Source organism: Marmota monax, unplaced genomic scaffold, assembly GCF_021218885.2.
Source record: "Marmota monax isolate L192 unplaced genomic scaffold, Marmota_monax_Labrador192_F-V1.1 WCK01_AAM20220418_F8-fsc00003, whole genome shotgun sequence".
NCBI lineage: Eukaryota > Metazoa > Chordata > Mammalia > Rodentia > Sciuridae > Marmota > Marmota monax.
Genome location: NW_026694084.1, coordinates 6,251,490 through 6,277,847, shown reverse-complemented (window position 1 = coordinate 6,277,847; position 26,358 = coordinate 6,251,490). Strand labels below are relative to the sequence as shown.

The window sequence follows — 26,358 nt, the reverse complement described above, 5'->3', positions numbered from 1 at the left end:
TGGGGCGGGGGCACGCCTGAGGTCAATGGGAAGAGACCAAGGGTTAGCACATCCCAGGCCCATGTCAGTAGAAACTTTTAGTAATGAAAAAGGGTTGGATTGAGCTGGGAGTGTGCACGAGCTGGGCTCGTGCGCAGCCGCGACGCCGGAGCCAATCACCGGGCGCAGCGGGTCCTAGCGCGACGGTACAGTCGTGCCGCCGTGACGTCGGCGGTTGCCATGGAGAGGCGCGCTCGGTAGGGACCGCGAGCTGACGCCAGGGGCCGCAGGGTCACAGCGTGGCTTTGAAGCCGAGTCCGCTACCACCATGAGCGGCCGAAGTAGAGGTCGAAAGTCCTCTCGTGCCAAAAGCCGGGGCAAAGGCCGCGCCAAAGCCCGAGTCCGCGCTGCTCCTGACGACGCCCTGCGCGACCCGGACCCTCCACAGTTTCAGAGGCTCGGGGAGGACATCCCGGCGGCACAGGTGCAGGCTGGCGCGGGTTGGGGTGGTCTGGAAACCGCTGCGCCCGCGTCGCCTCTGCAGCCCGGGGAGGATGCTGCCTGCCGGCTCCCGCTGGATTGTGGCCTCGCGCTCCGCGCCCGAGCTGGGAACCGCGGACTGGCCGCCACCAGGCTTTGTCCGGGGATGGCCGCATCTCTCTCAGAGCGCCTGGCAACCGACACCGTCTTCGTGGGAACCGTGGGAACCGTGGGAAGGCCGAAAAATGCCCCCCGCATTGGGAATCGGCGTGGCCCTGCTGGGAAGAAGGCCCCAGAAACCTGTAGCGCCTTGGGGAGGGGACCTCAGGCCATAGCTGGTGGGAAGCCAAAGAAAGGGACGTCTGGGGAAGGTAATCCCGTCTCAGTAGTGGAGGAAAAGAAGGTGGTGGAGAAGGATGCAGGGTCAGGTATCCCGGCGACAGAAGGCAGCATGGATACTCTGGAGAACGTCCAGCTGAAGCTGGAGACCATGAATGCCCAGGCGGACAGGGCCTACCTTAGGCTCTCTCGCAAGTTTGGGCAGCTGCGACTGCACCACCTGGAACGAAGGAACCTTCTCATCCAGAATATCCCAGGCTTTTGGGGGCAAGCTTTTCAGAATCACCCCCAGTTATCATCCTTTCTGAACAACCAAGATAAAGAGGTACTAAGCTACTTGAACAGCTTGGAGGTGGAAGAGCTTGGCCTCGCCAGATTGGGCTACAAAATCAAGTTCTACTTCGGCCGCAACCCCTATTTCCAAAATAAGGTGCTCATCAAGGAATACGGGTGTGGTCCTTCAGGTCAGGTGGTGTCTCGGTCTACTCCAATCCAGTGGCTCCCAGGTCACGACCTTCAGTCTCTTAGCCAGGGAAACCCAGAAAACAACCGTAGCTTCTTTGGTTGGTTTTCAAACCACAGCTCTATCGAATCTGACAAGATTGTTGAGATAATCAACGAGGAACTATGGCCCAATCCCCTGCAGTACTACCTTATGAGTGAAGGGGCCCGTGGAGAGAAAGGAAAGGAGGGCAGGCCAGGTCCAGCAAAGCAGCCAGTGGAGACCCCTGAGCCTGGGGTAAACCAATCCAACTGATCCTGCATAAATCTCCCTACTACCTCCTGCTGGACCTGTTCTGGCTGACTACATGTGTGTTTGGCTCTCTGCCTTCTCTTCATGTTGGCCTTTGTGTACTATAGTCCCTTTGGACTTTAGTTGCAAGAATATGGCATTTTTGATCATGTTCTTTTGCCTCCCTATGGCCTACTTGCTTTTTTATAACAGTGTCACATGCTATGTGACTTCACCCCTGCTGTTTATTATGTTAAGCACTTATGCTTCAGATGTGTGCTGCCTTTCTGTACATTGCCTAGGCTTTGTTCTTGACTCTGATCTTTCTCACTTGTCTTTAACATGGACACTCAGGAGTCATCTACCAGGAAGGCCAGAACAGCCTCAGGCTCTGCTACTTCACAGCCAGTCATTTGCTGGGCTTCATGTTTATGCTGGCCATGCATGCCATCAATGGCAAACTTTTCTATTGCCACTGCAAAATAAGTCCAGTGTACAAAGTATTAGTCATCAGCCAGAATTTATTGCTCTGTGGCTCTGGGGGTACCGGCCAAGATGCTATCTACTTTTATCTCCAGCTTTGGCTTGAAGTCTGTGCTGACCACCTGCTGGACATCCAGCAGAATGGCATTTGATTGCCGGGCATGGACGAGGTCAAGGGCAAGAAGCAGTATGCCATGTGTTCTGTACCATCATGTCTCTTCTTGCCTATGGACCCATCTCCTGGTGAACCTTCTTCAAGGTCTGGCCATGCTTGGTCATTTGTCAGGCCACTGGGTTTTATCTAGGTTGCATTGGCCCCAGTTGACTTCCAGGTCAACAAGAACCTCAAGAACTGCCTGTGAACCCAGACACCCTGCCAGTGCATGAGACACACAAATGCACTCCTCATACTTCCAGGAACCCTACTGGCTGCCAGACTGATGGGTGGGTTGGTGTGTGTGGACATATGCTCATTGTCATCATACTACAGGTGAGGGTGGAGCTACCTTTGTCAACTAGGTACCTTTGTCAGAGTCCTTTATCCTCTCCTAAAATATGATCAGAATGCTGGGGAAGAGGAATTTCTCATCTCTCCACTTGACTTCATCTTACATTTCCATACTCCAGCTTCCTGACCTGCCTCTTAACTTCCCTCCTACTGTTCCCCCCTTTCTTTCCTTCGTTTTCTGCTACTCTCCTCTTTTCCCTTGTCTCCTCCCTTTCAACCTTCCTTAATCTTCCTCCTCTTCCTTTTTTGCTTCAATAGAACCACATCTCAGAAAACAAAACAAAAACAAGAACAGGGTTTTATATACACAGTTAGGGAGATAGCGGGCACTCGGTATGCACGCTCACACACTAGACTGAAATAGGGTATAGGAAACCAGAACCCCACTTGGTCTGTGGTCAAATGCTGGTCCTGACTTCCTTGGCTCAATCTGCAGTTTTGAAGTTGAAGCCCCTTTTATGCCTGTTCATATGCCAGAATTAGAAATCTCAAGGCAGCAGTGTTTGGACTATTGTCTACTCTTGCTCTTTTTTTGTGTGTGTGCATACCCTTTAAGACTTAGGGCCTTCTGCTGTTCTGTGGGCAGCCTTGGTCACCTGGATGCTCAGCACTGAGCTTTTCCACTTTTAGTGGACTTGTTCTCTTTGCCTTCAAATCCCATGGGAGTAGGCTTTAGACTCCATGATGGAGGATCCCAGGCTATGGGAAAGGGCATTGGTGGAATCTGTTCTAGATCTTTAGGTTGTTTCCAGTGAGTATGCAAGCTGAACTGAGCCCTCCTGCCCAAGCTTGCCTGTCCTCTCTCCCCCTCATCCCTGAGGGGGACTAAGTCCATACCTGCCTTCCCCCTAACTTCCCTTACCTTATAGAAGACCTCATCCTAAGTTATGCACCAGAGTCTTTGACTGAAGTTGTAGCTGGAGGATGCGAGGCAGGGAAATCAGCAAACACAGCAGGTATGAGCTGGTGTGGTGTTGGCCTGGAAAAGCAGGAATGGTTTGAGAAACTGCAGGGATAGCATGCCTCTCTCTCAGTTAAGGAGGGGATAGGAGGAACTCTTTTCAGGGTTGGGAAAGAAGAATTAAAGGGGTTGTCGGTAAATAGGGTGCCTAGGCAAGGGTCCAAACTTTTGTCTAATCTGAATCTTTATTTATATTACTTTGGATGCTTTCCCTTGGTTTAGATGTGGCCTTGTATATGTGGGAGACGAATGCTGTATGCTGTACATTTCACCTCCTAAGTAAAATGTTAACCATTTCTCCCATTTTTGCCTCTTGGAAAAAGTGAAAATATAGCTGTACAAATCTGCTTTAACAAAAAAACAAACCAAAACAAAACACAGTTTTGCCGGGTGTGGTGGTGCTCGCCTGTAATCCCAGTGGCTGGGGAGGCTGAGGCAGGAGGATCATGAGTTCAAAGCCAGTCTCAGCAATTTAGTGAGGCCCTAAGCAACTCATGAGATCCTGTCTCTAAATAAAATATGAAAAAAAGGCTGGGGATATGGCTCAGTGGTTAAGTGCCCCTGAGTTCAGTACCTGCTATCAACAACAACAACAACAACAAACAGTTTTGCTCTTTGTTATGGACATTTTCAGAAAAAGTGGAGAGGATGTCCCTGGACCTTGTGTGGTCATCACCTAGGTACATCAGTTTCCTGTTATGATCAGTTAACTTTTGTCTGTAGCTCCTTCTTCCACCTTTATTTTTTATTGAAAGTTCCAAGGTACTATTCCAGTGTAGCCAGGGCTACTTTGGGAGATTGGGACTCTGGTAGTGATGGTTGTGGGGTATGCTATCATTATTATAACAAGTCTGTTTTTTTGCTCTTAGTGTTAATGAAGTCCCAGAAATGGACCTAAGAAATGAGTCTTCATAACAAGGGGTCTGAAAAAGAGATGAAGGGATGCTCTGTGTCCACAAAAGGACAGATTGTTGGGTTCTAAAACTCTTTCAAAGACTCCAGTATAAGGTACTTAATTGAGATCCTTTGCCATGATATCAGCCTTTTTTTTTTGTTTTTCCTCTATGTAACGTGGAGATTTGTGCAACTGTTAGGATTGTTATCGGCTTATCCTGGTCTCATAATTCTGGTCTTGGAAATAAAATTTGGAAATTGTTGCTGTATTTGGTGAAAATAACCTCCCCAAAGTAATCACTCACTGGTTGTTGTACTTGATAATTTGACACCCTGGTAATAATGCAATTATTTCTGTGTTCCTAAACAGTATAAATAGTTGTAAGCTTATATGCATGTTGTAAAAATAAAAACCTATATCTCTGTTATATTTCTTATTTGTAAAAAAATAATTGGGAGGTTGTTAGGCAGAGCCTGGGCAGTTGAGGGACATATACGTTGGCTGTGATAAGTGATTCCCAGGCCTCAGACTATTGTGTGACTAGCTACAAAAACAATAACATAAATACAAGAAAAGTCCTGATTCCAAAACCTTTTCCAGAGATTGAGATTCTGTGGTTCTGAGAGGAAGCCAGGTATTCTTGTTTTTAACAAGTTATCCAGCTGTTTCCAGTGGGAATTCAGTGCTTCTCAAATTTTAGAGTACATCTGAATTGTTCTGGGAATCTTGTTAAAATATGAATTCTAATATTAGTAATCTGGGGTAGAACTTGAGATTCTGTTGCTAACAAGCTTCCAGATGATGACTTTGCTGCTGTTTGTGGACTGCCCTATGGCCACAAGGGAGGTGCCCATGAAGGCCCTTTAAACTAGAATAATGACATTTAACCTTTGTTGCACATTTGAATTAACAGGAATGCTTAAAAATATATACTGCCAGAGTCCTATACAAAGACCAACTAAATCAATTAAAAATAAGTTTTCCTAAATCAGGAAAGAGATTGCCCAGCAGAAAATGATTGAAAAAAAAATACAGGTGGGTGTTTAAATGACAATATGAAATTGGTTTAAATAAGGAAGGTGCTGAATAAATGTGCAGTGTTCACAGGTTCTCCAATGTTGAGTGAAACAAAGAATTCATCCACAGTTTAGATTCAGATACACTAAGGAGGGGTTGGTAAATTTGTAAGGTTGGTGAAATTCATTTTAGAGGTCAACCATATTGGTTTTCTGAGGCTGCCATCACAAAGTATTAGAGATTGGGTGACTTAGACAACAGAAAATTGTTTATGCAGTTCTAAAGGCTAGAAATCCAAGATCAAGGTGTTGACGGGGTTGGTTTCTTCTGAGGGTATCTCTCCTTGGCTTGTAGATAGATTTCTTTTCTCTGTTATCTTCACAGATATGAAGTGTGTCTTATGTCCTAATCCCTTCTTAAAAGGACACCAGTCACATTGAATTGGGACCCACTGCAATGACCTCATTTAACTTTTGTTAGCTTTTAAAGTCCTTGTCTCCAAATACAGACATATTCTGAGGTACTAGGGATTAGGACTTCAGCATAGGAATTTGGTGGTGGTGGACACGGGTCAGGGGGCATAATTCAGCTCTTAAGAACAACTTAAGTTGTATTTATTTTATTTTATTGAGGCTCATGGTAATGGGCATTGTTGTAGGAGCTTTAGAAAGATTAACTTATTGAACTTTTACCACTGTCCTTTGAGGTAGGTGATGATATCCCCAGCGAGGGCACAGGATGAGGAAAAAAGAAGTAAATTGTTCATGTAGATCCATGCTTTACACTTGAGTGTTTGTTTCAAGAATCCACACATATAGTTCTTGTCTGAATTACATAGGAATAGTCATGCATTATCAAAAGAAAGGTGCTCTGAAGCAATACTTACAGAGACAGACTTTGGGACAAAAGTAGTTTATACTGTAAGGATAACAAACCAAGGCTGACACTCAGAGGACCAATCAGATAGGGCATTGGTGCCTGGGCACAAATGGAGAGGTGTTGTTTATAGGTCAGGAGCAGCAGCTCTGGAGCCTCTAGCATTGTTTACCTGGCCAGTGCAGACCTTTGTAAGCTGCACTTTCAAAGAGAAGTAGGGAATCAGGATCTTTATGCAGAATATCCTAAATTTCCAACTAGAAAAACATTTATAAACACCTAAGTTTTTCAATTTATCAATATGTGGAGTGTATAAGGCAATTGAGAGCAGCCTCTTCAGGCCTGAGCCTTTTCTTGGAATTTGTGCAGAGTCCTTTTGGATTACAAATTAGGAGATGCTTTCTGCCCAATTTGGCTTATGCACTTACTTCTCCACAGATGCAGGGCCTCCATTTTCCAGGTCCTGCCTTTGACCACCTTGTGTTAATCAATTTTCTGTTACTATAATGAATACCGAAGGCCATGCACTTTATAAAGAGAAAAGGTTTATTTGGCTCACAGTTTTAGAGGCTCTTTGTTATGGACATTTTCAGGAAAAAGTGGAGAGGATGTCCCTGGAAAAGTCCAAATAGCATAGTCCAAATAGTTCTGGTGAGGGCTCCTCTGGTCATATCACATCATAGCAAATGGCATCTTGGCAGGAGTACATGTGAGAGGGAGAGTCACTATGAGGACCAACCTTTGAAGATATGAACAGTTGTGGAACAAACTCAAGCCATATTCAAACTGTAGCTTACCTTCTATTTGAGCTGGTATTCACCACCTGCCCATGGGCTGATTCATTTGCTCCTTCCTATGTGTGCAAGTCTCTGTTGTAGGCCTTGGAGACAGAGCTATGAACAAATACAGCCCTGAATTATTCTGATATTCCTTCCACTCCCCAGGTTTCAACCTCTTCTCTCTTTTTGCCTAGGATTGTTATTTAATTTCCTCTTTTCTCTTTTTTTCCTGGATAGTGCTGGAAAGTTCTTTAGATCCATAGTGATGAGGAAGGGGCTAGAGGGCTTCCCCACCCTTGGCCTTTAGGTGAGACTTCACAAGGCACTCAGGCACTTCCTAACCTGGAGCACAAGGACCTCATGACTGAGACCCTGGCCCCTATCCCACCTTTGAATTTTATTATAAAAGGCCCTTATCTGATTTCTTTTTTTTTTCTTTCTTTCTTTGGTACCGGGGATTAAACCCAGGGATGCTTAACCTCTGAGCCACATTCCCAGCCCTTTTTATATTTTATGTAGAGACAGAGTCTTACTGAGATGCTTAGGGCCTCATTAAATTGCTGAGGCTGGCTTTGAACTCACGATCCTCCTGCCTCAGCCTCCCAGCCACTGGGATTATAGGCGTGCACCACTGCACCCAGCCTGATTTCTTGTTATGTTACTTGCTGGACTTTTTTGGGAGTGTATGAAGTTTGTGCTATGCCATAGGTGAGAAAGGAGAGAAAAATAAGTGGCCCTGCCACCGTTAGCTTACCCAATATCTCTACTCACTTCTGACTCTCTTCTTACACATTTGGCTTCCCCCCTCTACACTATGATGGTGATTTGCAACAGAGGAAAGAGACTCATTTCCCTAAGGACAGATTTTAGAATCCCCCAGGGAGAGAACTACTAGCAGATTCATTTGTATCTTATTAGAAAGTCCTTCTATTCTCTTACTTCCTGAGATACTTAGATTTGGAGAGTTACTAATGGGGTAGGGTCATATCCCTCAGGTATTGGGGCAGCATAAATAGATAAATAGCCCATTTTTTTTCTATATTTCCTTACATCTTCACTTCTACTTTTGGAAACTTCTCCAACTAACTGTATTTCACTATTCAAACCCTTACTTCTGCTGATTGACTTTTGGCTGAACTCTGGCCTCGTGGTAATTATACTTCTCTTCTCCAGATCAGCACCCTTCAGTCAAGTGTACTGCTACCAGCTACTCAGTCTCATGCCTTGAAATTCCTCTTCCGTCCCTCCTGTCGACCTGATCCTCAGCTGATGTGACAAGCAGAAGGCACAATAGCTACTGTTGTGTGACACTTCGTGGTTTACAAGGCACTTTAGATTATCTCAATTATAACAACTGTTCCATAAGAAGGCTCCAAGAAGTTAAATGACTTGACTAAAATCACAAAATCAGTAAGTATTAGAGGCAGGACTTAAACCTAAGTCCTTTGATTCCAAACTCCATCCACCCCTTGGACGGTGAACATGCAGCCTAGGGCAAATATCTGGCTGTATATATCTAGGCACCGAATCTATATTTAACTCTCTGCACAGTCCATTAGCCAAAATCCCTTTGAGTTGGCTATGAATGTGAACCTTCTTTACCATCTTAAACAGCAGCATGCATGCTGTTGGAGCTCAGTTAGGAGTAGGACTGACTTGACTCAGAATGGTGAGGGAGGCCTCCTCCAACTAAATTGCTGTAGGTTAGGATTCATTCTAAGCAGAGTATAGCTACAGATGGAGGCTGAGCAAGTTTTTTGGCCTGTAAGTGTCTATACTTGATTATAAATGATTTGGGAAAAGAAGGAAAATTTGCTGACATACAACATCTGGCGATATGGGGTTACAGGCTTGTGTCATGGTTTTGAGTCCACCTTTACCCGCTGGCTTTCCCCTCATGACTCCTTAGCTTCAGGCATCACACCCTTTCCCAGCTGCACTTAAAGGCAGGAAGGAAGTAGGGAGAGGGAGCCTGGTCAGTGTCTGCTTTGATCAGGGAAAAAATTCTTTGCCAGTGGTCCCTAGTGGGTTTCAGAAGACCTCAGTTAGGACCCTTGGGCTAGAAATGTGTTATACTTCTGCATCCTACCTTGAGAAAATCTAGAACTTTTCAGCACCTGTCATGGGAGTGGGATTCTGCAGCAGGAAATAAGTCGAGGTCAAGGGGCTAGAGCTAGAGATCTTCAGTCACTCGTGGGTTCATTCTTTCCTGGATAATTTTGCTGACATTGAACATGAGACAATACCTGGGGGCAATGTACAGCTGCCTTTCCTACCAGGACTTGTAGTCACTGCTTTTGACCAGAAAGCTCCACCTTGTGCTTGTTTTTTTGCTTGATCTACAGCCAATTACAGTCCTCTTTCTTTTGGCCACTCAGTTGATGTGCAATTTGACCCTAATGAACTTTTATCAGACCACTCACCCTCGTCCCTGTCTCCTATCACCCTGGGTGTGGTGCTCAGCCAGTATGAGCCCTTCTGGTTCTCTGAACATCCTTATTTGTACAAGCTTTTTCACCAGCAAGAAAGCTTTCAGATGTGCCTCAGTTATAATTTTTCTGTGCTGTTCTTTTTAGTCTTTTAAGGCTGAATTAATCCTTCCTTTCTTTTAAATTCCACAATATTTTGTCCATAGTTCAGTTTATAGTGCCTACCTAATGTAATGACTTGCACTTATTTTTTACGTGTCCACTTTCACCAGAGACTCTAAGGTTGTTAGGTCACTAAATGATAATAACAAACCATATGTCTTAATCATTTTTTATTCCCTTAGCACAGTGGCTTACACATAGTAGGTGCTTATTAAGCACGAAAAAATGGACAAAAGGATTTTGAAAGGGCCCAGGAGCAGAGAATGGGAATAATTTGGAGTGAAGGAGAAGCATGAATCTAATACAAATGAATTAAAGGCAGAGGGTGGGGGTGGTTAGGGTGGCTATTACCTGCACAAAGCCTCAGGCAAAAAAAACCCCTTAGTGGCATCAAATAAATCTCACAGCATATTGGAAATCAAGTAGGAAAATAGAAGAGAGCAGGAAAGCAACTGAAAAATGTAGAAAATGTACCATGTGTGCTATGCTTTAGTAATGTTCCATAGCACAAGAGTCTGTAATCGAAAAGAAGAGCGAGCAAAGCTGATGTGATTGTGGACAATGACTTTCCTGGTATCTTTTTCTCATTCTACATAGATATGTATATATAGTCTGAGCTGTCTTAAGAGGCCCCTTGAATTTAGATGACTACAAAAATCGGATTAGAACAAAGACAGTCTCTAAAAGAGCAATATCATTGGAAAACAAGCTGAACAGGAGATTAAAACTGCAGAATGGACAGGGTGAGCAGATCTAGGGAAAAATCACCTTGAGTTTCAATACAAAATAGCCTAACTTTTAGGATTATGAGGAAAATAGGGTCATCAAAGCCCAATTCTGCTTTGCTTAATGTTGTGGCATCAGATACTTTGTGAAAGATTTTAGAATTCTTGAGAGAGGGGGAGACACATGCAAAACAAGGCCTTTCAAACCCAGGAACATTCTGGACAAGAGATAATCATGGGGCAGATTATCCCTCAGGAGGCTGTAGGGCTTTGGGGTATCATAATAAAACTCCTTCACCTTCCCTTGGGAGAATCCATCTTATTTTCAGTGCCACCTCTGGCTTGGGATTGCTTGCACTTATGTGAGGGACACTGAAGTCCTTTCCCTGCCATTCTGCCTGCAGGAGGTCTTGTCTGATGTCCCAGTCGACTATACTCCTACTCATACTGCTCACTCTCTGTTTCTTCTCACAGCTACCTTTTCTTTTCCTTTATAGAATTAATCACAATTCATGGCCATGATTTTGTCTCTGAGTTTGTTTCTTCCCTTAGACTGTAAGCTTTTAAGAATCTATGTTCACTGGTAGATCCCAGAGTTTATCCATGGGAGGTACTTGACAAATATTTAGACAAATGGAAGTGTTAGTCTTAGCCATGGTCAGTGAAGATAGCAGGTGGAATGGTCAGACCTTGGAATTGTCCTATGGCAAGAGGAGATGCCTCTTCGTATATGGGATGGGTCTTGGAGAGTCCATTTCTATCAAGTAAGTACTACAGGTGAAGCACAGTGCTGAACACATTACACACATTATTACAACAATTCTATTATTATCCTTATTTTACAAATGAGATGAAAAAGCTCAAAAGAGTTTAGGTAACTTGCCCAAGGTTATGTAAGTTGAAACTCTCAGAGTTAAGGGTGAGCTCTTTAATCATGATTCTGTACTCCTGTCAGGCTGGAGATTGTGGTAGGAGTTGGTGAGCTAAGCTCACATTGTGCTCTTACTTCAGAAGAGAGAGAAGATAGTGTGTGGGAATAGATGAATATAGAGCTCTCCTGAGGTGGCTTCACTGTGCCTAATCACCATTGAGTGTGTGTGTGTGTGTGTGTGTGTGTGTGTGTGTGTAGGGGTAGGGGTGTTGCAATGTGTGTTTATAGGAAGGCCATGAGAGTGGTTAGAGAGCCAGCTTGGGAACACAGTGTAGATTGCCTGCTGCTTGTCCCCATACCATCCTGTGGCTGCCAGGGCATGATGCAGGCTCATTCAGGGCTCACTGCCCACTGGGGCAATTGAGTCCACATTTTAAAGGCTCTTAGTTGTATGCAACTTGGGGGGACAAAGACCTTCTGGTCTGCTGCAGCCCGAAGACAAGGCCTTTCTGAATAGGGGCATTGATCAGATGGTTTGACCAGCAGCTAGGTCACAAACAGAACCAGGCCCAACAAAAGGCTGTAACAGCTACTAAATGAGGGGACTTGTTTGTGCACTGGCAACATAGGCAGGCATGCTGATCAAAGGTCTTCTTTGAGCTCCAGCCTCTCACATGGACAGCTATCTCTGTTATTCTTTCTTGTCTCTGAATAAGGATAATGATAGACAAACCGTGATTTCTTGGCATTAGCAGAGGCTGTGCTTCTCTCATTGCACAAAATTTCACTGAAACATCTACTCCACACAGGGATATTGTGGAGGGAAAGGAAGAAAGGAGTTGACATTAACTGAGCACCTACTACATGCCTAAGTGGCATATATTCAGTCATTATCTTATTGTTTTTTCTTTTTTTGTTGTTTTTTTCTTTTTCTTTGCAATAGCAAACTTATGAAGTCATCATTGTTACCTGCATTTTCCAGTTAATAACACTGAAGATCTGAAAACTAAGAAACTTGCTTAGGGTTACTCAGCCAGAATTCTGTATGATTAGAGTCTGTTTGGTTCTAAAACCTTTGTTCTCCATACTATACTATATTGTCCTTACTAGAAGAAGACAGACGTAATTTGTCCTATTTTTAATAAGAATGATATGAAGTACTTAGATTGTTTTCAGCTGCAAGTAACAGAAACCCTAACTAATGATGCCCAAGGACCAGGGCAGTTATTGTTTTCAAAATAGGGAATTTGGAAGTAGGTGACCCCATAGTTAGTATAGCTGCTTATTTATCTTAATAAGCCCCCAGATCTTTCCATCCTTTTCCTCCAACACCTTTGGCATGGACTTGGCAAGAACTTTTTGTTCTCAAACTTGTCTAATGGCTTCAAGATGGCTGTTCCTGTTCCAGCATCGTGTCTTCAAAGACAGTGTTCCAAATAGGAAACCAGGAAAGAGGGCAAATGGAGACTCTGTTCTCTTTTACTGGGGAGCAAAAATGCTTCCTGAAGCTTCCCATGGACTTTGCTTTACATCTCACTGGCCAGAAATGAGTTCCCCCTTAGTCCTATTTCTGCCAAAGAGGAATGCGAATTCCATGAATGACCAGCACTAGTTCCATGGAGACTGCAAAGAAGGAGTCTGGCTGCTGGCCATGTACTATTAAAGCCAAGAGCTCACCAGGCTCTGTGACTGCCATCGCTGGAACAGAATACCTTGGAGAATTGAGAGTACTCGCGACTTATTCACTGATTTGGACAGCTTGCTTGTTTGGTACCTTCTCTAATCTCAGGCACCATGGAGGGTCAAAATAACTTCAGGATTCAGGCTTGCACATATTATATAATCTAAACCAGGGAGGAGAACATATATATGTGAACAATTCAATAAAATCATGGAACAAAAACTTAGTAACAGTCTCTGGGTCAGAGAGAAATGCAGTAGACTTTGTAAGAGTCTTTGACCTACTCATTATTGGAGAAAGCACTTTGTGTTCTTTTTTATCAGCAGGATTAATTTTGTATTTTTATTTTCATTATTTCCTTCCAAAGAAAATGAACATAAATTTCTCAATTTGATCTGAGGCTATTTTTGGACAAGGAAATTATTCTTAAATGTTAAATACAATGTTTGTGGTTTCCTAGAAGAAATATTTGGTGCTTCAGCAAGAGATGTGAGCCAACCATAAATTTAAACATTAGTCCTGGTAGTGTTACCAAGTATGGCTATCTTATGACTTATTTTCCTTTTGGTGGGTTCCCTGTGGGTCTATGCAGCATTGAAATGAAATTGTGGGACCTTAAATTCAAATTAAGCATGAACATTTATTTCAGTAGTTATATTTGAGGCATTTGAATAATGTAAAATGCCACAGCAATAGCCAAAAACCTTAATTTGGCCTCTGATTATAGGCAATCTTCTCAATATGACCCTAGTTTCTAGAAAAGTCCCATAAGAAGATTAAACATACTACTTCTCTGATAATTTTATGTTGCTTCTTCTATAATATGTTGGTTAAGAGTAGTCACCATTTGAAACCCCCAAGTCCCCAAATGGTGACCCAAAGCGTGAATTCTCATTTCTTGAGAATATTCCCTGTAACCCAGTTAACTTTGATAAGATCACCCTTTGGAAGGCCCTGATTTTTGTTGTTGGACTTTTGTTATAGAATCCTCCCAGAAAAGCTTACCTTATTTATCTAGCCTCTTTTTGTTGTGGAGTTGGAGTTGAGCAGGGAGTGTCATTCCCCACCTGGCGTAGGCCCTGGCATTTCCCAGGCTCTCTTTTCAGGGCTTGTTCTGATGGGAGTGGGTGTAATCATTTTGCTGCCTTATTACACCCTGTTAGGCATTTTAAATGTTCCTCAATCCTAGCAAGCTGGAGCCAGGATGACTGAAATCAACCTAAAAAGAGACAGTGCTGCCCCACAGCCGTGGGTCATCCTCTTCCTTTGAGTACTCCAGTAGGTTCTGGGCCAAAGAGCAACTGGGTAAAATGTTGTGGATCTCTTGGCTAAAGAAAAAGAGCAAAATTCAGATTGCAGAACATGCCCACCTTGTGGCTGGCTTGAGGTCTGTGTCTGAAAGCCTTGACATTCATCTCCAAAACCAAAACTCTAGTTGGAAGCAAGAAAGAGAAGAGTCTGGACTGTCATCTAAGCAAGTCTTCCCAGAGTCACTGGCTTTGAGTACTTGATGCTGACACCAGATGTTCCAGAATGATTGACTGCTAAATATCCCCCAAAGCTAGGCCTGGGATGTTCAGATTGAGGGGAAAAAATAGCATCAGAGGTCTTAGATAATGACAGCTAAAACTTGGAGTTGGGCCTATTTGGGTTCATATCCAAACTCTGATAACTACTAGCTAGTGTGTGGGAACTTGTTAGATAACTTAGCTTCTGGAGGATCCAGTTTTCTTATCTGTAAAAGAGCAACAGAAGTTTGGAGTTGGGTAAAATCATTTTTTTAAAAAGACTTCAATTGTCAGAATAAAATATTAAAGCCCAGGGACAATTTGAGTTCAGGATAGGTCTTGATTCAGGGGTAGGTGCTTTCTTCCTTATGGCAGGATGGCTTCTTGATGCTCTAGGCCAACAGGTCTTACCCTTTCAGCAACCCCAATAAAGAAAAAAAAGTACAAAGTATTCTTTTCCTGCCAGTACCAAGAGGATAGGGAAAAAAAGAAGTCCTGAGATTGACTGGGCTTATTAGGTCATTATGAACACTTGAACCAAATTAAGAGCTGGGTCACTGCCCAGCCCAGGGGCGAGGAATGGGATCAGACCCACCCAAGCTCCAAGGAATGACAATAGGGAAGGGATTATTATTTTTTTTTTCAGATGTAAATAAATCATGTTGCTAGTACCAGAGCAAGAGGGATGGTTGCTGAGCAGGCCAAAACAATAGATGCCCACTGGACCTAGGCCACTCCCAGGTCATCCTTGTTAATACGGAAGTGGGGGTGGGCAAGAACAACAGCACTATTATTTACAAGAATTTAGGCTGAGGTCAGGCATCAAGAATCACCAACTGTTAACCCTGCCTTTCTCTGCAGTTTGACAATCTTTATTCTATTGAAATTTGGTTGTAGCTGGGAGGTAATATACAACCTACATTGCTTTAAACTCTGAAGTCACCAGTCCTTGTTGAATTGCTATTATTCCTCTTAATGCCTTGGTAGTTTTCTTCTGTATTTTCTGGTGTGCATCTTGGCTATAGATAATCTTTTAATAATTGTTGTCTGGGTTCGTATGAGACTGGGAAGTTCAAAAACAGAGGCCAGTCGCTGCTACTGACAGATGATGAGGGCTCCTTGTTGGGCGTAGGTGCTGGGCCAGATGACTCAGGCAGGTGTGTGAGAATCTGTGGATGGAATTTTCCTGGGAACCACAGGGCTTTCCATGTATAATCACCCTTTGATATCCAAGGATTGGATCCAGGATCCCTAGTGATAACAAAATTTTCAGATGTTCAAGTCATTTATATAAAAGGGTATATAGTATTTGCATATTACCTAAATGCATCCTCCTGTATACTTACACTTCTAGATTACTTGTAATACCTAATACCACATAAATACTATGGAAGTAGTTGTTATACTATGATGTTTAGGGAGTAATGACAAGAAAAAAAGTCTGTACATGTTCAGTACAGAGGCAGCCATTGTAGGCCTAGTGCCATTTGCAGTCTACATTGGTTGAATCCTCCAGAACTCACTAGTACGGAAGGTTGCTTGTACTTCAGGGAGATTTAAGGATTTTTCACTTCCCCTTTCCAGTCCAGAGCCCAGTCCTTCTTTTCTTTTGCCCACAGATGGGTGGGTGTCTTCCAACACTGGACAGTACTGCTTAAGGAGGGAGATACAAGTGAAGTCCCTGAGCCTCAGGGAGATGGCAAGATTTACCTCAAGACATAAAAAGGATAGGATTAGAATGAATTATAACACAAGATGTGTTCCACAGAAACCTACCGTAAGAACATGGGTCAGAGAAAGAGGGGAACTCTTCTTGGTAGGGGTGGTGGGCCCTGGTGAGGGAGGAGGTGGCTGAGAGAATGAAGAAAATTTTAGATGAATTGCTCAAAATGTAGGAGCTTGAATGGGGGGATCCAGTCTTTGATGTGGAACTAAGGGAAAAGAGAGGCCCAGCAGTAGGGCATAAAAGTGGCAGGGGCTAACTAGGTCGGGGTGGGTGGGAGTCCCTGTAATTCCATGCAGGAATCCAAGGGATGGGCCTGGGCCCAAGCAGGGAGGACATTTCCTCCTTCAGCCACCAGAGGGGTTCAGCAGGATGCTCAGCCTTGGGCTAGAATGTGAAAGAGGAAAAGAGCTTTAGGCTGAGGCTAGTGTGGAAGGAAAGAGACCACCCAGGGAGGAGGCCTTTCCTGTCCCAAGGCAAGAGACCCAGGACACACGCTCATTGTCTCTGACCTTTGCACACCCATTTCCCTCCTCTGTGGCTGAGTTGAGCTCTGTGTGGAGCCAGCTGTGGGGGGACAGGAGGATGAAGTGATGCGGAGTAAGAATGCAGGGCCAGCAGCCTAAGACCAGGCCTAAGGCCTTCAACAGAGAAATACATGCTGGGTGGAGGAAGCTGGGAGTTCACTGGAGAACCAGGGAGCGTACTTCAGGAAGGTTCCTGCAGGTCCCTTCCGCCTTGGCCCAGGGCTGTGCAGTTTATGTCCTATTTTTTGCCAAGCCTTTGTGAGGGCCTTCTGCCTCTCCCACCCACATAAGCACTTTTAAATAATAAAGCACTCAGTCTCCAGCCCAACCTAGAGGAACCATTTGTTCTTTTAGGCTTAATTCCGACTTCTGTAGCACAGAAAGAAAAAAAGAAGTCCAAAGCAGAAAGTAAGACCATTTTATCAACGGGGGGTTTGGTTTTGAATGGATGTGTTGGGACAGTGAAGAGTCAGGGGAGTTCTTCATCCCTAGAGAATCTTAAGTCAATGAGAAATAAATGAAAAACTGCCTCCCGAGATTACATGGAAGAATCTCAACCCAGAATAAACTCTGAAAGCTCCATTTTCAACATGAGAAATGAGGGCTTCCTAATGGAAATGTTGGCAGCTCCTTGCTAGCTGTGTGGCTGGCCCCGGGCAGTGCTGCCATGATGTTTATTTGCAGAAGAGGATGTAGCCTGGAGCCGGCCTCGCTTGAGGAGTGTGGTCTTGGCAGTGCCAATCTCTCCCTGTCCACTGTTTGCAGCCTTCTGTGGCTCTTGCTCTTGGCTCCATTGCTGCAGGGCTCTTGCTGCAGAAGAGTTCTGGGCATCTTCCATGAGCTTCCTTTGCCTTTGAAAGAAGGGACTGCTGCTGTCTACGTGCCTCTTTTCAGAAGGGGTTTGCTTTCTCTCTTCCTGCCCAGGAGGGGTGCAGTTGTGGGTAGGAAGAGAAAGGAACCCACTAGAAATTGGGATTACAGGCATGTGCTACCATGCCTAGCCATAGTGGATCAATATTTAAAATCATTTGAAAAAACTAGGTGGGTGTCTGAGGATCCAAGAAAGGATGTCCACATATTGTTGGAACAAAGAGCAAATATCAGAGTAAGGCTAAGCCATAGGAGGCACCTTGGGACTTGTCTGCTGGACCCCAGCCCTCCACATAGCAGCAGTGGTTTCCTAAAGGCTGGCTGTGTGGCCCCTTTCAGCTGTGCTTGAGCCTGAAGGGACAGCCTACTGGGCTATGTGAGAATGCAAGTGCATATGGGACTGGGGCAGGTTGTGGTGGAGAGGGAGGAAAGGAAGAGGACAGTGTCAGCGTAGTGATTGGGAACACTGGTTTTGCAACAAGACAGACGAGAGTTTGAATCTTTGGCCCCAGGACTTAGGAGCTGTGTGATTTGGGGCCAAGTAGGGTCAGATCTATCTATCTGAGGGCCAGTTTTCAGCAGTAATGATACTTTTTAAATTGCTTAGCAGATTTTGTCAGATATAAATTTCTTTGAAAGCAGTGAAATAGTAAATATCAGATAGTACCTATTTCATAGTGTTTTCATGAGTATTAAGTAAGATGAGGCACTATTGTCACCACAGGAACTAGTACATAGTGGATCTATATATGTTTTTGAGGAAGGGCACAGGGGATTGAGCTCAGGGGCACTCAACCACTGAGCCACATCCCCAGCCTAATTTTGTATTTTATTTATAGACAGGGTCTCACTGAGTTGCTTAGTGCCTTGCTATTGCTGAGGCTGGCATTTGAACTGGCGATCCTCCTGACTTACTCTCCCAAACCGCTGAGATTACAGGCGTGTTCTACCAAGCCCAGCCATAGTGGATCTATATCTAAGACCATTGGAAAAAACTAGGTGGGAATCTGAGGATCCAAGAAAGGATGTTCACATATTATTGGAACAAAGAGTAAATATCAGAGTCAACGCATCCTGCTTCTATTTCACAGGCATCTCTGTATCTCATTGACACTCTGTGAGGTGGTTGGGCATCCTTCTCACATCCTGTTATGGTTTGGATAGGAGGTGTACCCCCAAAGCTTCTGTGTAATACAGGAACATTCAGAGATGAAATGTTTAGATTATGAGAGCTGTAAACTAATCATTGGTCCATCCTAGTTTGAATGGACTGATTAGGCAGTGACCATTGTAGGCAGGTGTGGTATGGGTGGTAGGTCACTTGGGTGTGCCCTGGGTTCTTCTTCCCTGTAGACCCCCACCCCCACCCCTGGCTGCATCCTGGCTACCATGAGCTGAGTATCACTCCTCTGCCAGCCCTTCCTCCATGATGTTCTGCTTCACCTTGGGGCCAAAGCAATGGAGTCAGCCGACAATGGACTGAACCTCTGAAGCCATGAGCCAAAATAAACTTTTCCTTCTCTAATTTGTTCTTGTCAGGTATTTTGGTCATAGTGATGAAAAGCAGACCCTTTACCCAGACAGGCAAAATAACCTCTGAGATTCACTAACTGAGAACTAGCAAGTGCAAAACCCAAACACCACGTGCATCGGGGCTTTCTGGGTATCTGTCCAATGTCTGTTCTCCCATATTAATCTCCCCAACTGTAACTGGGGAACATCGTCATCCAGAAGAAAGACAATTCCATAGGCTTATTTGCAGATAGATGTGACAATGTGATGAAGTTTTGCCCATTGGAGTGAAAGCAGAGAATGTTGGCAGTGGCTCTTAGAAAACTTCCTTCATTTATTTATTTTGGTGCTGGGGATCGAACCCAGGGCCTTATGCATGCAAGGCAAGTACTCTACCAACTGAGCTTTATCCTCAGCCCCTAGAAACCTTCCTTTAAAAACAGCCAGTGCACACACTTCACTTCCTTTATCCTTACACTTTTCCACCTGCTACCTGTTATGGCAGAACATGACAGAACTGTGAGCCAGGGTCCTGAAGACTCCATGGAGCACCTCCCATGCCAGTCCGGGACTGGATTTTATGTGTGAGATAAATAACTGTCCATGTTGTTTAAGCCATTGCTATTTGGGGTCCCTGTTACTCATGGCTGAATCCATTCTACCTGATGCAGTAGATTATCTGCCTCCAAGCCCAGTACTCACTGTCATAAACTGCCTTCAGGGGTGGTGCTGCAGTCCTGAGTTCTAAGTTCTTACTGTTGGATGTTGAGAAACCTCAGTTTCTTTGTAGCAGTTGGAATTTCTGGAAGCAGACTCAGGATAGTGTTTGGCCTCTAAGGTATTTACTGTAGATCAACAGTGTGAACTTGAAGGGAAGGGAGTGGAACAGGGCATAGGGAGTTGGCCAGCAATCCATATGGGGCGCTCTGGAGCATACACAGCTCACAAAGGTGTCCTATCATAAGCCTAACATCCCTGCCTCTGTCATTTGTGCACACAGGCTGCCTGGTTGGGAAAGAAATGCCCTGGGGTTAAGCAGCTCTATGTGGCAAGCACACCTGAAAGAGCTACTAATAGCTGGAGGCAAAAAGTCCTTCCTTCCAGTAGGAGGTTTTGGGCAGTGCTGTGTTTCAGCATATTCTTCATCTGTTCAGTGGGGATCACAATGTACTAACCTTGCAGGGTGTCAGTCAGTTACCATGTGTACAAATCTTTTGTAAATTGACATCAGTTTTCTTTAAGGACATTGTGGGTGTATTTTGCCTGAAAGGCACTAGCTGTAGGTGTCCTTTCCCAGCAGAGGTGACCTCAGTCCCTTCTGATAGGATTAACTACCCAGGAATTTCAGGGTGGTGAATCCAGAGCCCTCAGAGTTGGACACTGTGAAAATCATTTTATGGTGTCTACATTGCCCTTTATTCAGCTGTTTCATATTAAATTGTAATCAGGGTTCAGAGTAAGAGAGTCTAACCTTGTGGTCCATGATCAAAACCAGTGAAATTAAATATGAGTGAAGTCCAGGAAAAGCCAAAGGAAGCTGAGTTGCATTCCACTCAGAGGATTTGAATATATTTAAAGCGTTCTCCCTATTCTTGAACCACATTGGCATCACAGGCCCAAGCTTCCTGTTTCCCATCAGTTAAGATGCAAGGGTCAGTTCAGACCCAAATCTGAATTGGGGTGGATGATTAGAATGATGCCTGTGGAGGGTTGTCACAGTAACGGCCCCAATGAGTCATGCCTTCCAGTATCTTTCTTGTGTGGAGCTCACCCCACTGACCCTGGGCCTGACCATGTGACTTGTTTTGGTCAGTGGGACTTTGGCACACATAACACAAGCAGAAGTTTGATTGATGCTCCTTCATTGGGATTTGCCAAAGCTGGGGCTCTCTCCCTTGAGGGCAAAAGACCAAGTAGAAGATGGTTACCCAGCTTCCTGCCAGCCCACGTGAGGCCACAGGGCCTTCCAGCTGTCCAAAGAAATAATGAATGGCTTTTGTATAATTTTCAAAATTGAGACAAATTTCACTTAATACCAAATTAACGGTTTTAAAGTCTACAATTCATCGGCACTTAGTATATTCACAATGTTGTATGACCATAACTATTTATATTGACAAACATTTTCAGCACCCCAAAAGCAAGCCCTGTACCCAGTAAGTAGCCACACCCTTCTTCCCCTCCTCCTAGCCCCTAGCAATCACCAGTCTGCTTTCTGCTACTCTGGAGACAGACTTTTAAAACTGGCTTCTTTCATTTAACATGATGTTTTCAGTGTTTTTCTACATTGGATCGTGTATCAAATACTTCATTCCTCTTTGCACTCAAGCAAATGCTTGTACACTGGGGTTTATTCCGACACTATCACAATAGCCAAGAAATGAGAACAACCCAAGTATATATCAGTTCATGAGTCAGTAAGCAAAATGTGGTATATCCATACAATGGAGTATTATGCAGTCATAAATTGCTGATATTTTAAGGCATTAGGTTTCAGATGGTTTGTCATTGTAGTAACAGAGGTTTAAAGGTGGTTGGAGCAATAGCAAAAGGTATTAATTTTTACCTGGTTTCTACATGCCATGCAATGTGTGAAGTATATTATGCTTTAAGTTTCACAAGAACCTTGTGATCCATGTACTAATATTGATCCCATTTTAACAAATAGGAAAACAGAGAGATTAAATTGTTTGCCCAGGTTAACCCAGATGGTTCCATTCCAGGGCTCATGCCTTAGGCACTCACTGTATACAATGCAGCCCTAAAGACAGGGTCTAGTCTAGAAGATCTGAGGGTACAAGCATGTGGTTTTGCTATGAAAGAGACATCCTCAGTTTTTTTTATAAAGTTCATGATTAATATCACTGGTTGATGTGATTGACAGAAAGTCAATAGTGGCTAAAATCTGTACAACGTAAAATTTTGATCTGTGAAGTCTGAATTAGGAACATTGAATTTTGCAGGAAAAAATGTCAAATAAAATAAGTGGTCAAGACGAAAAGTTATAACCATATTTTTTTCTTTCTTTAAAATTGGTGAGTATTATGGTTATACAAATGGTGGGATTCATTATGTCACATTCATATATGCACACTCATAATTTGTTTCATCTCAGTCCACAGTACCTTCCCTTTCCCTTCCCACCTCTCCCCTCTGATCTTTTTGCTTTACTGATCTCCCTTCTATTATTATTATTATTATTATTATTAGTTTAGTTAGTACATTATAATTATGTACATAAGCAGGATTCATTGATATATTCATAAATGGATATAGCTTAATTTTCAACCATAATGTTTAATGTAAAGAAAACAAATGATGGGTCAAAGCCTTATGCAAAATTTGCCTGGGGAAGAAATTAATCCCCATTGAAAATAACTTCTGTGAAATACAATATGAACTGAAAATTGAAAGTATTGGAAAGGATTTAACTGTACTGTTTTAAAAAAATTGTTTAAGGAATTAAATTGATATGGAGTTTTCTCCAAAAAATTCTGTCAGTACAAAAATATACCCATTGAATCAAAGTGTGAAATATGATATATCAAGAACTATGTAATGTTTTGAACAACCAACAATAAAAAAATTAAAAAACAAACAAACAAACAAACAAAAAACAAAAATATACCCATGATGATGTAACTATGGCTTAAAAGGTATTACGCTTAGGAGTGCAAATATCCCTAGGACAGAACATCTTTTGGGATCTAGACATCTTTTATTGTCCATAAAGATCCTTTGAGGAAGGTAAAAGCTATCTCAATGTGAGCATGAAATACCAAAATCAGATTTCTATGATCCTGGACCTTTGGAGAGTAAGTGCATTGGATGCACAGTCAGATCCCCAGACACTGGGATTGACTTTGAAGATAAAATGAGGCAGTCAAGGCTGTCGTCAGGAGTCAGGAATTCACCCCCATGTGGGGGAGAGTCAAGTTTTGTGTCCCTCCTGAGACACACATTCTGTGGCAGCATAGAAAATGGAAAAGCTGAATGTTGAGGAAACTTGATGGAAAGTCTCCATAACGGGGAGCTTAATCCTTAAGAGAAGGATGGACTTTTCGAGGGTGTGGTCATCTTAGGTAATACAGTGCATCAGAAATGGGAACCCAGTAGCAACATCTGCCTAGTAGCCAGGATACAGGAACAGGGCTTCTTGAGATCCTGAGGAAGGGGATTTGGGACTGGCTGAGGTGTTGTTGGGGATGAGGGGACAAGTACAGGGTTGTTTATTCATTGATTGTCTAGGACCTATAAATATTTCAGGAATTGTAAAAATATTGATTATCTTTTGATACATAAAGAAAACTTCAAAGCCCAAATTAATAATTAAAAATTTAAAAAGTTATGACATTTAATCAACGAATAATGGATGATGTATAGGATAGATGTCATACAGTTATATGTAAATATTAAAATTTGTATCATAAAACAATTCTTAAATTCAAAACTTGTGAAAATTAAACATCCTTTCAAAATTTATAGCAAAACAATATAGAACAATATATAATTAGATAAATATATATATATATATATATATATATATATATATATATATATATGAACTTCTATCTGTCCATCTACCTAGTATCTATAAATGAAGACTGGGTGTGTTTGAATGTGGTTGACACCATGTAGAAATTGTCTAAGGCCTATAAAGTTCTCCATGTGACAGGAAGTGGGGATGGGGCACATGATTGAAAGGTGAGATAAAGAAAATTAGTGTATTAAACAAATTGTGGCTCCAGAGCCAGTGGCCTTGTTCATTAATCACAGATCTTGATTTTTCTTGAGGCTGGTGTGGTATAGGAAATAAGGACTGTGTATTATAAGAATTTGAGTATAAAATATACTAAAGAGTACTCAGAAAGAACAGACCCAAGTTTTAAGATGTAAAATGTAGATTACCATTCAGTAACACACTAGATACTAAATGGAGTTAAAAATATAATTCCCAAACCACATCCTGGGTCTGTGTGGGAATGAAGTTCTCTGGAGTTGTGCAACATGGTGGTCCTCCCACAACCCTAAGAATCACAGAAGCATAGAAAGCAAGATAGAAGCATAGTGAATGTCCATCCTTCATCTCATTCAAGAGGATCCTACTCAAGATGTATGGTGTGTGGGGTCATCACAGGGAGAAGGAAAGAGATAACTTTTGGAGAGAGAAAACCCACAGGCTGAGCCCTTTGTGACCTGTTTGTCCTGCGTGAGGCCAGAGCCTGGGGAATGCCACAGCTCTCCCTGTTTCTAGGGTTGAACAGGTCTGGACAGCTGGCCATGGGCTGAGCAGACAGACTGAAGTTCAGGGAGCACTCATTTGTTAGGAATCCCTGAAGCCCAGTCTGTCACTAGCCATTACTTATGTCCTAGAAACTTTCTTTACAGGGGACTTCTCTGTTCCAACAAACACATCCATAAACTTAATGCCTTTGTTTTTTAAGGGGAAAGAGTGTAAGAGCTGTTGCAGTAGATCCTCGCTCTAAGCACTGTGCCCTGCTACTGTTCATCTTGTTTTATGGTGGCAGGTTGGAGAAAACAATTGACTAGGGCAGCTTCACTTTGGAGAGAACTTGAAAGTTCTCCTGATTCCTAGGCTCAGTGCTCATTCCTCTGACACAAGAACCTCTCCCCTGGATGCTTTGGAAGCCAAATGGATAAAGGGACTACTTCTGTAGTAGATGCGGAGAAGTGCATCCTTCACAAACACTACTGTTGCCAAATTCAAGGAGACTGATATGCAAAACATTTGGCCAGTGTTTGTTTGTGTGTGTGTGTGTGTGTGTGTGTGTGTTAAATGGAATAATCTTGCAGTCACTGTAGGGCATTGGTGGGAGTTTGAATAAAAGTTTTTATCCTCTTTGTCTTGTACCAGGTGACCGTTGCTGTCCATTCTAACCCTACCCACCTCTCTGCCACTGCTCCTCTTGAATTTAGAACCTTAGAATATCATGTCTGAGAAGAGTATGGAAATTTGCTTTATCTGACCCCCTTCTTTTTTTTCCTCCTGGGGAAACAAGTCCCAAAAGGATGAATAAAATAGCCACTAATTACTCAGCTCAGAATTACAGCTTGGCTAAGTTTGGCCTACCGGGGACAGAGCTGTTTCCTCTGGGGCTCCTAACTTGTGTTCCTTGCTTTTCAGTTGGAGAAAGTGCGCCAATGACCCTCTAATGACACTCCTGGCTGAACACCGTACTCCAATTCGAAAATGAGCTGCTCTCCAACCTCATAGGTACCTAACGACTAGGACCAAGCTCATCTGGACAAACAACCCTTACTCTGTGGACTGAGCATGATCCTGAAAGTTACATATGTACAAAAAATTTGATAATTATATTTAGCTGCACAAGGATAGTTGGAAAATATAAGGAAATTAAAGGAATCCTTTTTTGAGAAGAGTTGTCATTTCTTAATCTTTTGCCTCATGGTAAATTCAGATTTTCACAAAGAATGACAAACTGTATGTTTGAGTACCATATGAAACCTTGAATCAGGTAACCCGTGTCTTTATTTTCTCATGTATAACATCCCCAACCAGACAATCAGGTTCCGTTGCTTTGTGCTGGAATTACTGGTAGTATCCATCCTGCCTGTGGCCTTTTGCTGATGCTAATCAGAAGGCTCCTGCCTTGAAACTTTGAATATAGATGAGGAGAATGTATGATAGGGCCTGGAAAGTAGTTTCACTGTAGAGAAGCTATTCACAGTTACAAGAAGCCCAAGATCATTGGAGGATGTGCCCATCAAATTCTTTTGAATTTGTGTATTGAGCACCTACTGTGTAACAGGGGCTATACTGTGTCTAGGGAGTAGAAAGCCCAGTAACTAGTCCCTGCCCTCAAGTAGTAGGGAAGAGCAGAGGGCCCCTCAGCAAGAGGGGGCCCCTGTCAGAGCCTGCTTGAAGACCATCTGCCATCTTGTGACTCGGTTCGGTTATTGAGGGTAGAGTTATTTTCCAACCAGTTCCTTTTGCTGTACTCTAGTGGTTCCAGCAGGATCGATCAAACACATCCTGAAGAGTAGAGGAGGCAAGAATGATATGGAAGAAAGAAATAGAAATACAGGGGGTGTTGAAGCTGGGTCTTGTGATGTTGAATCCAGAGACTTCTCTGACGGGGTTCCCAGGAAGCTTTCACTCTGCAGAGAAACAGCTTTCTTCCAGCACTTGAAGATGCAAGTTCTGAAGGTGAGCTCGGGTCTTCATATTCCTACCTTTGGCTCCCACAGTGCCAGTAACCATGACGGGTTGCACCTGGCCATGGCAACAGTCTGATTTTTCAGAAAAGCCAATCTGGAA

At 43.3% G+C, this 26,358-nt stretch overlaps 1 protein-coding gene across 1 annotated transcript; it reads left to right on the top strand.

Moving 5' to 3' along the window:
- Positions 1-212: 212 nt before the first annotated feature.
- Tspyl5 (TSPY like 5) lies at positions 213-25,424 on the top strand. The gene is made up of 2 exons (XM_046464879.2): positions 213-2,504; positions 25,204-25,424. The coding sequence occupies exon 1, from the start codon at positions 308-310 to the stop codon at positions 1,553-1,555; it is 1,248 nt and encodes a 415-aa protein (XP_046320835.1). The 5' UTR covers positions 213-307; the 3' UTR covers positions 1,556-2,504; positions 25,204-25,424.
- The last annotated feature ends 934 nt before the right edge of the window (positions 25,425-26,358 follow it).

What these genes read in the sequence shown, in the direction of transcription:
- Tspyl5 (XM_046464879.2), top strand. Translation starts at nt 308, where the DNA reads ATGAGCGGCCGAAGTAGAGGTCGAAAGTCCTCTCGTGCCAAAAGCCGG.